Below are 12,962 nucleotides of genomic sequence, written 5' to 3' on the forward strand. Positions count from 1 at the left end.
TCAATTATGAGAAGGAACTCGTTGTATATTTTTTTTTTATTCGATGTTTGATATTTATTTGGATTGTGATTAATTCAAATTCAAATACAAATGCCTTGAAAGTATTTCTTAACCTAAAGATTTCCATTCTTAAAATTTAAATCCAATTTTTTATTTATTATGGGCATAAAGCATCTTGGTTAATAAATTGGAAGAAAGTGGGTCTTAATACTGATCCAAAAATATATTACAGTGAATTCCAATTGTCTTAGAAATAATCACCTATGCATGTGTTCACATTAAAATTTTGAACAGAAATAATTGCTTAATTATTTCTATGTACAGGTGCATATGGCATTTTCTAAAGTCAAGTACTATAATTTTTTTTGACACCAGAGTTAAATTATTTTTTTAACTATAGAAGACGTATCTAATCTAGTTTTTTCTGCTATACCAATTAAATGCGTCGTATCATATTCGAAACTTGGTTAAACAATCATAACAAAAGGCACAATTCACGTGTTAGTACACGCAAATTCATGTTGCAATTGGTCAAGAAAGAATAGGTACCCAGGAAAAGAAAATTATACTCACTCCGTCTAACAAAAATTATTCACTATACTATTTTAGGATGTCCAGCAATATTTGTCCACATTATGAAATCAATTGATTATTTTATACTAAGGTCCTAATTTACACTTATCATTAATGTTAATCATTTTCAAGACATTGCATTTATTATAATCAAAGGGTGATATAATAAAATTAATTTATTATTTATTTTTTCTTAAAGAGTGTGTCAAGTTAATAGTGTGCAACTATTATTGAACGGAGGAAGTATTTGTTATTGGAAAAAAAAAAAGGAAAACCTTGGTAGAGAGCATAGATTAGTTAACAATCAATGTAGATTCCAAAATGGGTTTCGTTGTTTGACCTTCGCTTATTAAACAAGCATAATCCATGTTCCTCGCACACATCTCCATGTATAAATGTGGATGAATTCATTAAGTTAAAATAATGTACCTGTTTTTTACAATTATATATTGAAAATGTGAATTTATCTGTAATAGTTAGCGAAACATATCTTCATGACTATTTTTTGATGATGTGTGTACATTTTTTTGTTTGTTTAAAAATTATGTAACGTGACACTCTGCGTGGAAAAATAATTTTACTGTGATAAATTTAAATAAATTAATATTAAATTAAAAAGTTAAGGTTAAAGGTTAAAATTATCACCGTAAAATTAGTTTATTCCAATTGCGACATTCATCATCTTCTTCTCCACTTTCTTTACCGTGATATCGATATCTCCAACTTGAAAAGAGAGTTTAGTGTTTTTAGGACGTCAATCAAAAATATATATTTTTTAAAATAATGTGTCAGCAAATAAAGTCGTTATATATGTCAAGTAGACGAAGATTGTGCGGATAAATGCTCCTAGAAGCATTCCTTGATAAACATTTGTCTAATCAACATGTAGGTGTGTTTCACTAACCATAGGTGATAGTTTAGGTAGGAAACTCACTCAATAGTTTACGTAGGAACCTCAAAAAGTGAAATAGTGTAAATGTGTTTTTAATCCTTAACTTTAATGTATTTGAAATCTCAAAGGACAAAGAAAACTTAATTATTATGATGAAATATTACTCTATTATAGAAAACGGTTATTCTAGAAAAAATGAAAACTATGCTCAATTCAAGAAAATATAAAAGTTTGTAAAGATTAGTATGATTGCAAATAAACTACAACTTTGTTAATAAAATATCTGAAGTTTAAATTGAATAACAACCAGAGAAAAAGTTGAGACGAAGCAATTCCTCTCGTGTGTCTTACGTAAGTTTCAAGTGGCTGTGGACTTCCCCATTGACCTAGTGCGTATTTTCACCAGATAGACACTTTTGTGTCCTCACAAATTAAACCAACCATATGAAGGGACCAAACTTGGCCGGGCCTAACAATCCTAACCACTATTTTAAGGTTTGATATATCTCTCGTTATGAAAGTGACTCATATATATCCATAATGTTATACAAATGGCTCATATACACCCTTTTCTTTTTACGGAAGTGAAAAAATTAATGTTAATTTAATTTTTTAATTATTTTTTTGAAAAAAAATACAATTCATATGGGGTATATTTGATCCTTCTCATGCGTATTTTTTTTAAATTTTTTTTGTTTCAATGACTAATTTAAATTTATTATTTTGATGGTCAAATTTGTATGTTTCACTAATTTTCTTGTAAAATAACAACCTATTAATTCACATTAAATGTTATAACCACAGTCCACAGTTTCATTTAATTCGAATTTGTAGCAAACACTTTGTCATTCGCCTCTCTCCCCAGAAATCTCGCTCACCACTCTCCCTGATCTCGCTCGCCTCTCTCACTTTATACAAACACAAATGTATAAATTGTGTTTGAATAAAGCGAGAGAAAACTGTATATACAAATACAAATACAAATAAAAAATACATTTATTTTTGTCGTATACACTTATAATTATACATTACAAATCTTCCCCTACACAGTTTTCTTTTGACTTTCTCTCTTTCTCGTTTTATACAAACAAAAATTATACAAAATACAATGTATTATTTGTGTTTGTATAAAGTGAGAGAGCAACCCGATTCAATTGTATACAAATTCAAATTTTATGCAAATATACAAACACAAAGAAGATATACATATACAAACGCAATTTTCATAGACACAGAAGCCCGATTTATACAAATTTCTACGATTAATACAAATCAGATGCCTGCGATTAAAGTTGCCTACGATTTTTATATAGATCTGATGCTCTTTAGCAAACATAGTTTGCTATGGAGCACAAATAACAAAATTGTAGCTATAGAGCGCTAATATGATTTTTATGTTTGCTAAACCTAAAATTTACTTTTTTTTTAATTTTATTTTTACAAATACAAAAAGAAATTACAATATAGCCACAAAAAAAATTAATTTTAAATTTTTTCTTTACACTAAAGAATGAAAGAAACTCAAATAATGATAACTAAAGAAGTCAATAAATAATTTTTGTATGAAAAACATTAAAATATACCTTGAACTTTGCTAGAGGATCATATATATACCCCTATATGAATTTTTCTAAAATTAAAGTCAAAAAAATAAATTGAAAACTAATTTTTTCACTTCCGTTAGATGAAGGGTATATGTGAAGTCCTATTGTAACGGTAAGAGTATATGTGAGTCATTTGTATANATATATATATATATATATATATATATATATATATATATATATATATATATATGAATCACTTTCATAATGAGAAGTATATTAAATCTAAATAATAAAATTAAGAAGTATATCAGACCATTTTCCCTATTTTATTTACTATACTATGAGAGGGAGTTTCAAAGTGCTCATCAGCAGGCCAACATGCCATGCCTACTTGAGCACTTTGAGGGTATTCCTATAATTTTTTGGTAATTCATTCGTTTTAACTAGTTTGTTTTATATTTTAGATTAAATATATTTAAAAATTGTGTAAAACATAATACTTATAAATCACAATAATTGATAATTTAATTTTTTTAAAAAAAAATCGACTGATTTTTGAAATTAATATATTGTTGAATTGTGTAAAGAAATATTATAAATCATGGTAATTGACAACTTAAAATATTTTTAAAAAAATATGTAAAAAATTCAACCGATTCTTCAATTAATCTATCGGTGATACATAAAATAGGACAAATAGAAGTAACATGTACAGTATTATTTAATTTGAAAACTATGTAAAAAGTATTATAAATCTCAATAATTAACAACAATTGATTGGGTCTTTAAATTCTATCTATGCTACACACATTGGGACAAAGGCAATAACATATACTCCTTTCGTCCCATTTTATGTGAGGTAGTTTGACTCACCACGGAGTTTAAAAAAGAAAGAAAGACTTTTAAAACTTGTGGTCCAAAATGAATGATAGAATTTTGTGTGGTTGTAAATCATTTCATTAAGTGTAAATAGACATTTTATAGTTAAATTGTTACTTAATATATAAATGTGTTATTCTTTTTGGGACTGATAAAAATCTAAAAATGAAAGTAAGTCACATAAATTGGAATAGAGGGAGTATTATTTAACAATTACGTAAAATGTACTATAACTCATAATAATTAATAACTTAAAATATTTAAAAATTATACTAAAATTTAATTGACTCTCTAAATTGAGATAAAAAGTAATAGATATTAAGCATGTATCTGGTATATTATTGAAGATTTAGTCTTGGCAAGCTTTGATTTTAGACGTGTATAGCAGAAATTTGATTTGAAAAAGTAAAATTTCTAACGCATAATTTGATGAATGGCTGAACTTACAAAAATTTATAAAAAATAATCCGTGGATTAAATAAGGCCCCAAAATCGGTGATCTATGACCATGCACCCGTTTCGATCTTCTTCTTCGTTCTTTAGTTATATACTTAGGAGAAAATGGTTAAATGACCCCTCAACGTATATTTGGATTTTCAACTACATACTTAAACTTCACGAGAGCCCTATCACCCTTTTGTATTGTTTAAAACTGAAATTATTACCTCCCTGAATGCTTAGTTGGCATAGTAAGTGTAGTTCACTCTCTTTGGGAGAGTGAGTATCAAATCTATTATTAAAACTTTAATTTTAATATCTCTTTTCAATAAATATATATGCAATTTTAATTATTTATTTTTCTTATTTGTTTTCTTTCTTCTCCAACAATATAAACAAATCTCTCAATCTTTCACCAACTCTAAGTCGTGTTGCCCATCTTCACCAGATTCACTATTATTGATTCCAAACAAATTTTCAAACTCATAAAACTCTTGCAAAATCAATCAATCTAAATCAATTGTAGATAAGTTTACATATATTTATATCACCCCAAGATACTTTGGATTCGATTTGAGAAAAATCAATATGGGTTTACTTCAAACCCAATTGAACCCGCCAAATTTTATTTTATTTTTACTAATAGATCCTTTAATTATCAATCTCAAATCTCAATCAATCAACTATATCTCAAAAATTATCGCTATTAATCTCGTAAATTCATCAACCGTCGTAGAATCAATCTCTTCCTCTTCGAAATTGTCGTCGCAATCGATGATGACGTGGAAGACATCATAGGCTCCTCCTCCTCATCTTCCTTGAGAGGATTACTTATCTTTGGTGACCACCATTAATGGCAATATTTTGCCATGTTCGTCTTCTCGAGCCTTCCCTTTTTTTAAATTTGATTTTTAGGTTTCAAATGAGCAAAATCGGAATATCTCTGGATAAGCTCTGGAATCTCATTATTCACCTTTCTTCCTTAAAGACCCAATTTCATGGACTTATGGTGTTCTAGTAATGGTGAAAATGGTGAAAGTACTTTGGGTGTTTGAAGGGATGGGTCAGAATATAGAAGAAAAGGGTAAATAAATATAAAAAAAATAAAATTGATGAGGTGTCAAACGCGTGAAACTCACATGCCACCATAGATCTGATTATGTCCTTTTAAGGGTATAATTAATTCATCTTTAAACAGTTCAAGGAGTGATAGAACTCCCGTAAAATTTAAGTGTGTAGATGGAAATTCGAATATACGTTGAGGGGGCATTTGGCCATTTTCTCAAGAAAAAAACTGAAACTTGTGATTCTAAATACTCCAATAAGATTCCGATGACTAGAAAAATATCTCATTTAATTTGATGTACAATTAAAAAATCAAAATTAAATTACTTTTGAACATAATTTTTTTTTTCATGTTTTACGAAAAAAAAGCAGCATTATATCATAGAAAATGAAACAAATGGAATAGTGCTTAATGAAAACAAATGGAATGAGAAAAACAGTAAAGAAATAAGATTTATTTCCAGGAGAAAGATAAGATGGTGACATATATAATAAATTAGTGAATAATTACAATACAATACTCTTAAGGCCAAACAAAATCAACACAAATTTTGGGAAGTTCTTCAAAATCCTCAGCTAAATTGAAATCAGTGTTGAAATTAGTTGAGGAATTGTTGAATACCCTTTGGTTAGAAACTCCTTTGGCAGCCACAACAGCACAAGAATCAGCAACTGAAGAAGAAGAAGAAGGTGAAGTTAAATAATCAGTATTTTCATGTCTAAGAAGCTCAGCTAACAAAAGAACGAGAGAAGCCATTTGATAAAATAAAATTCTAATGAAAGAGGTTTTCAAGATTTTTCCTTTGTTTGATACAATGAATTCAAGGCACACATATTTTTCCTAATTTATAAGCAATCAAAAGTAGGTGAATAGTAGTAGTATTAAAAGCCGGTTTGACCTAAATAATATACTCTTGTGATATTTATTTAATATAAGAAAACAAGGGGCAAACAAAAGCAGTTGGTTCAGGAAATATGTGGTGAATCCTGGAGCTTTCGATTTAGTTCATGTTTATACTTCTTTCTTTTTTCTATTTTACGTGTCATCCTTGTTAAAAATAGGCATTTTTGAATAATTATCGTTTTACAAAATTAATATATAAATAATTGAATTTTTTTAATGTATATATTTGATCAACACAGAAAAACTAAGTAAATAGTTCATGTGTATTGGTCAATTAATTAATCAAAATAAACTAAATTATATTCATTGATTGAAAACTTTATTTTACGAGAACATTAAATAAGAATACAATGATAAAGTTATATAATTTCTTAAGAAACATGAAATCTAAAATTGTGACAACTAAAAAGAAACAGAAGGAGTATTAATTTAATTAGTGAAGAGTGAAGACATGATATGTTCATTTGAATATCTTAATTAATAAATTTGAAAAAATCTTAATTATTTAGTTGATTGACTACTTAAACTCTCACTCACCTTATTGATGAGGGTATGATTCCAATATTGTAAATCCCCTCCTCTATTTTCTCTTTCCCTCTCCAATTTAAATAATAATAATAATAATAAATTTATTTTAACTTTATATATATAAAAATTTATTCAACATAAATATATTGGGTTAGACAGCACAAGTTACCAACGCGGCCCCTAGCTATTTGTTCCTGTTGTTTTGTAGTTTTTTCTTGTTTTTGTCAACAGTTTCGTCTTTTTGTGACTCTGCCTTTCATTTATGGACCGCTACCTATTTCTCAAAAGTACTAAGACAAAAACCACGGCTTGTTCACTCTTTTTGTTGCGGTGCGATTCTTTGTTATTTTTATTAAAATATTTCAGTATAATACATAAACAGACACATAAGTTCAATCTTAGAGCTAAAGTGTCTAGATATATACGATTACAATTAGCATGTTTAATTATTACGTAGCTGAGATCAAGTTTAAGGGTGTGTTATATCTTTTTTTTTTTCAATTCCATTTTCTTCGGTCAATTCGGCGGGTTAGACATCGTTTTTGACTCGATTAAAAGTTTAATTGGGGTTCAAAAAAAGTAAGCTTCACTTTGGGTTTATTTGTGGAAATATATTTTAGTAAATTTTACCCGTTTACGACGTATATATAAAAGTAATAATATCTGTACTGTTTGCAGATTTAATAACAAGTATATAGCCGTTAGGTTCAAGCTCTGAAATGAAAAAATTATTGACAAAAAATACTACTCCCAAATGGAGTTCTATAGGGCATGATTCGTGAATATCGAACCTGAATGAAAAATAAAACAAATATATAGCATGTTGAATAATAAAATAAATAAATAATCCTAGTTGCCAACTCTTTTCTCTTGATTCTCTATTGAATTTTCTAGTTTTAATGGTTAATTTTACAATTTTCCTGCGGTTAACACGATTTCTCCCAAATATTTTTCATTACTCTTTTTCTTCTTTCTTCGATCATTGAAGTACAGATTGTGATGGTGGTAAAAACACCTATACTAGCTACTACACCTACAGGATTCCATCAGTATATTTCAATATTATTATAAACTACTTATAAAATTCATAATCCAAAAGCTGCATAATTAAGTTTTTGTCAATTTATTATATCTTCATGTAATTCTTATCTATATAACCGAAAAATCCTCAAAATAGGGACGCAAAGTGTTGAAATAGATGGATAATACACATCGCCCGCTTATACTTCACAGAAGGTGGATTTGAACACATAATGTATCTTACGCGCACTATGCTCTGGCCATTAGACCAGTCTCCCAGGGCTAAAAGGTCAATAATCCATTAACTAAAATGTATAATTCAAAGGTGTTTTCTTTAAAACATTCAAGTAAAAGAGAATCCTATCACAAAATGAGCCTTGACAAAAGGTCCAAAATTATCAAAACCACAACAGGTGGGAAAGAAATGAAGCCGAACAAGATGGTAAAAAGAAACACTCTCCAACAAGATGATGCCTTCCTGTTTCTAATCTGATTAGACAGACACCAGAGCAGAGTCACCTCACAAAGCTGTTGATAAGAGAAAGCTCAAGATCTACAAGAGGTTCAAGCAATACCACTTTATTCCACGACAACCTGGATCACAATTAAACAATCAGATAGTATTCAAACAGGAGGGTTATCAAGGGGAAAATTTGGCATTCTTTATAAAATCTCTCTGTAATAATCTCAAATAAAATTATAGAAACAAGAGTTCACCATTGAGTGCAACTACTCGTTATTCAAATAAATAAGGCACAGAAACGAGAAACCTGGCATGCAGTTTGATACAACCACCACAGATTTTCCACATGGCCACAGGTAACAGAACAGACTTACAAATGAGCGTTGTAGCTATTCAGTTCAAGCAGTAACCACTTAAAAAATCAAGTTCCATGAGAATCTGAGGGAAGGAAGAGGGAACAAGTAAAATGGATACAGTTATGCCGTGAACCCCAAGACTCCTACTCGAAGGGGATACCAACAGCAGATCAAGGAACTGCCATAACTAGCTTCAAGAAGGGAAATTGATTCTGCTTTGCCTTAAGCTTCTCTTTAACATCTGTTATGGTACAATCTTCTGTCAACACTCTTGATTCTTCTAGTTGGCATGCATATACTGCATGCCCATGAGGTTTCACAAAGAGCTAAGTACAGTTTCTAGATGTAATGCAACGGTCCATACATAACAGAGAGTAACAGTACTCATGGGGCGCCATTTTCTTAATCAGTAACTTATGGGATGCGTATAAGTTATTACCATTATCCCATGAATCATGGGTCGCAGCCAGTTACACATGCGACTACGTGAAGCCTCTAATGCCCCCTGTGTCATGGATAACCTTCTAACCTAATCATGCTTGAACATGCGGATTTACAACTATTTCCATACCTACTACAGCTCCGGCCCACAATGCCCAGGGTCCACTGCATCAGCCAACAGGCAGTGCCCATGCACACATTCAACAGGCTGCCCCAGCAACACACAACCCATAACAAAGCTCTTGTCCCTACAAGGCTGCTCCAACAAACTTACTAGAAACTCCATTAGAGCCACAATGCTCTAAAAAAGCTGAAGTCCCTCAATTTAAGTATCAACTATCAAGTCCATCTTCTAAGGAAAAAGATATCAAGACCATTTTATTGCATACAAGTGTCATGTATACTCTATTTGAAGCAATTTCTTGTCACAACGTCTAAAGCCGAAAATCCACAAGATTAATGTTTCAGAGGCGAACTATAAGATTAACGTGTGGTCATACAAGATTAGCTATGATAAGAAATGTCCACAACTGTCAGAAGGTGCAAGTAGCGCATATGGAGGACAAAATGAGAGAATGTTGCTTGAGATGGATAGGACACATAATAGGTAGTCTTCCAGATGAACTGTTTCTTAGAAGAAAAAATAAGATGATTAAAGGTGTAATAAGAGGAAGAGTTCGACTTGAAATCACATGGAAAGGAGTTGTCTTGAAAAATTAAAATTATCTAAGAGTCTATGTAGATCTAGCAAAAAATATAAAATAATGACAAATGAAAATCCATACAAGTGATACAATCTAGAAGACTAGTGCTTACTAGATGACTCAGTATGTCAGAGAATAGAGATAAAACCACTAGTGTATTAGAGAACACTTGTACTATATAGTCTTAAGTACCACCACACATTGAAATATATGGACCCATACAGAGAGAGCACTTATGAAATTAAGGTTCCATAAAGCCAACTCCAACCAACATACTGATGCATACTTGTTGTAATTTCTTGTCAAATCTAGTAACTAAGGACTTCTTTTTGTTCATAAATAGGGGGAGAAGTAGTTGGAAGCAAGCAAAGCTTTTCTCAAAGAGAGTCGTGTGTAGTCTCTCTCAAAGAATAATCTTGTATAGTCATTACCCCCTATGCAACATCCACTTATATCACAAAATGTCCTTTTCTACCAAATAATGACACCCCCTGCAGTGACATTGACACAGTTTTTTCAACTTTCACTTTTTTCATGGCTCTCCACAGTTTTTTATAGTCTCATTTACAAATCCAATGATTCAGTTTCCTCCTTTTAAGGGACTTCACACACTTGGAGGAAAAAGAGTAGGAAAATATCCTCAGATACTACACAAATAAATAGGCAATTACATGGCCTAGAAGTCATAAGTGAAAAGCTATCAAGAAAATATTGAGCTATCAAGCAGGTTACCTATTTAGCTCAACAAATGATTCTTAGGAGACATAATAAAGGGAAGATGAAATCTACTTCAAGCTATATGTATGGATGATCAACTTTTCACCCTCTTCAAAAGAAACAACATTATCAACGAGAAATCTTTTAACTAGAAATTGCAAATGTTAAAATCACTAAGAAACTGAAGTGTCATACAGGCATATAATAAAAAAACAACTACAAATGGCAGAAAACAAATATAGCAATTGTTCTTAAAACTACAAGAGCAGGAGATTAATATTGAGAATAAGGACTATCATGCAAGTGCAGTATCAGATTACCCTTATGCAGCCTCAGTGCTAGTCTCCTTTTCCTCTACTTCACTTGCAGCAGCGTTTGCCTCTGCACCTTGTGCATCTTCTGTAGGAGGCTGAACCTGTTCATCTTCTGGCAATGGCTCCTCAACATAGTCATTCTCGAACGCATCTGGAGGCACCTCGTAAATTCTAACTTGTGGCTTGGTTGGGTCCTTAACAAGCACATATTTCCCTTCATTCAACTTCATACACAAGTCCACAATACTTTTCACAATACCCCACATGTTTGATGTGTTCAAATTAATTTGTGTAGCAAAGTCCTTAGGCTTATATCCTACAACAGCTAATATCACATGGTTAAAATGATCCCTAGGATGAACTCTTGATACATAACCCAACTTCATCATATCAGCATTAGCTAACAGTGCTTGTGCAGTCCATTTAGCAAGTTTATTAGCATTGTTCTTCAACTCAGTAGCTAACACAGCACCCCTTTGTGTCTCCAGCTTCTGCCTCCAGTCAACACCAGAGTACTTAGGATCAAACTCATTCAAGGCATTCAGAGTCAGGAATGATCTCTGGTTGTTCACTTCAGCAACACTCTGCACTTCACATCGTGCCACCAAATATGTATCATCATCCAACTTCCACCTCCTATATCTGTAACCCACTGATGCCACCTCTTCCCCTTCAGTTGCAAACGGGTTTGGCTCATCATAACTCAACTTCTTCCCATCTCTAATCAGCACCTGTTGCGAGAAATTCTGATTGATGTAAGCAGCCTCGACACTCAAAGAATAAGCTGAATTGATATCATCCTTCACATCAGGCAATGGTTCTTGCGAAGTTTCATGCACAGAAAGCAAATCCAGCTGTGACCCATCACGCTTGTCGAAAAACAACTTATTCCCAACACGCTGAACAACAATATCCCATGAGTAAACAGACCTGGGAGCACACATTAAAGTAGACAAGATTGTATCTGTGGCGAAAACAGTAGCTTTATCCTCATTAGCCAAACGGCGGATAACAGGATCATCAGTAGTAGTAATTTTGAAGAAATTCCTGTTCTTGAACCTCTCCAGACGACGTTCGTTCTTTGGAGTAATACGGTCGTAGGACCGGTCATAAAACTCAAGGCCACCGCAGATTAGCAGGTCTTCAGGCTCTGGAACGGAGAACGAAAGCTTTGAGAAGGTAGAAAACGGGATCTGATCAAGCATGTTCCATTCAGGCTGAATATCAACTGATGACTTGAACACCGCAGATTCTCTTCTCTGGCCAGCATTGGTGCCTGAACGATTGAGATTATACAATCTGTCCCGACGGGCTCTTTCTTTCTCTTGCTCACGTTTTTTGGCCTCGACTTCCTCGTCGCGCCGCTGTGGAAGCTGAGAACGGTTATTATGAGGATTGAACCGCCACCTAGGGTTGAACTTCGGACGATGTTGTCCATGGTGATGGGATTTAGCGGCAGTATCAACAAGACGGAAAGATGAATCTTCGTCGGCGGTGAGTGTAGCGAAGGAGTCGTCACCGGAGAAGTCGAAAGCGGAATCAGTAGGGTTTTGCTTGGAGTTGGATCCAGGTCGGTTTGAGAGAGAGCGAGTCCAATCAGCGATCCGGCCGAGCTTGTCGGAGCGGGAGAAAGGGGCAAAAGGGGCGTTAGAGATTTGGTTTGCAACGGAGACGGAAGAATCTGGTGGACCCCATCCGTCAGAATTGAACGGTACGGAGCCAAGATCAAATCCTACCATTGTTGATAGGATGAGAACTTATCAACTTTCCGGCGGGTTTCTGGAATATGAAGAAACGAAGCAGAGAGTAGAACTATGAAGAAAGTTGAGCAAACCCTAGCTCTAAAAGAGGATTATATAACTTTGAAAGACAGGTCCCTTATGAATATTTAAAGTTCGATATAGCCCCTAAATTTATATGATTTGCAACTTGCTTTTTAAGAAATTTAAGAAATTTATTTTTTGCAATATGAATTTATCTAGGTTGCTATTATTTATCCAGGTGGAAATTTACATCATCACTTTTGCCAGCTATCGCACGTGTGTAGTCACAATAGGAGCAGGTGGACAAAAAAGGTGTACGCGACGAAGGAATAAACAAATTCGGAGTAATTAAAACGAA

At 32.5% G+C, this 12,962-nt stretch overlaps 1 protein-coding gene across 1 annotated transcript; it reads right to left on the bottom strand.

Moving 5' to 3' along the window:
- Positions 1–8,120: 8,120 nt before the first annotated feature.
- Positions 8,121–12,676, bottom strand: LOC125846625 (eukaryotic translation initiation factor 3 subunit D). The gene is made up of 2 exons (XM_049526179.1): positions 10,848–12,676; positions 8,121–8,440 (listed from the first exon to the last, which is right to left on the bottom strand). Exon 1 carries the CDS (start codon positions 12,578–12,580, stop codon positions 10,850–10,852), a length of 1,731 nt encoding a protein of 576 aa, XP_049382136.1. The 5' UTR covers positions 12,581–12,676; the 3' UTR covers positions 8,121–8,440; positions 10,848–10,849.
- Positions 12,677–12,962: the final 286 nt, after the last annotated feature.

The sequence above is a fragment of the Solanum stenotomum genome, chromosome 12, assembly GCF_019186545.1.
Source record: "Solanum stenotomum isolate F172 chromosome 12, ASM1918654v1, whole genome shotgun sequence".
In the NCBI taxonomy this organism is placed as follows: domain Eukaryota; kingdom Viridiplantae; phylum Streptophyta; class Magnoliopsida; order Solanales; family Solanaceae; genus Solanum; species Solanum stenotomum.

What these genes read in the sequence shown, in the direction of transcription:
- LOC125846625 (XM_049526179.1), bottom strand. Translation starts at nt 12,580, where the DNA reads ATGGTAGGATTTGATCTTGGCTCCGTACCGTTCAATTCTGACGGATGG.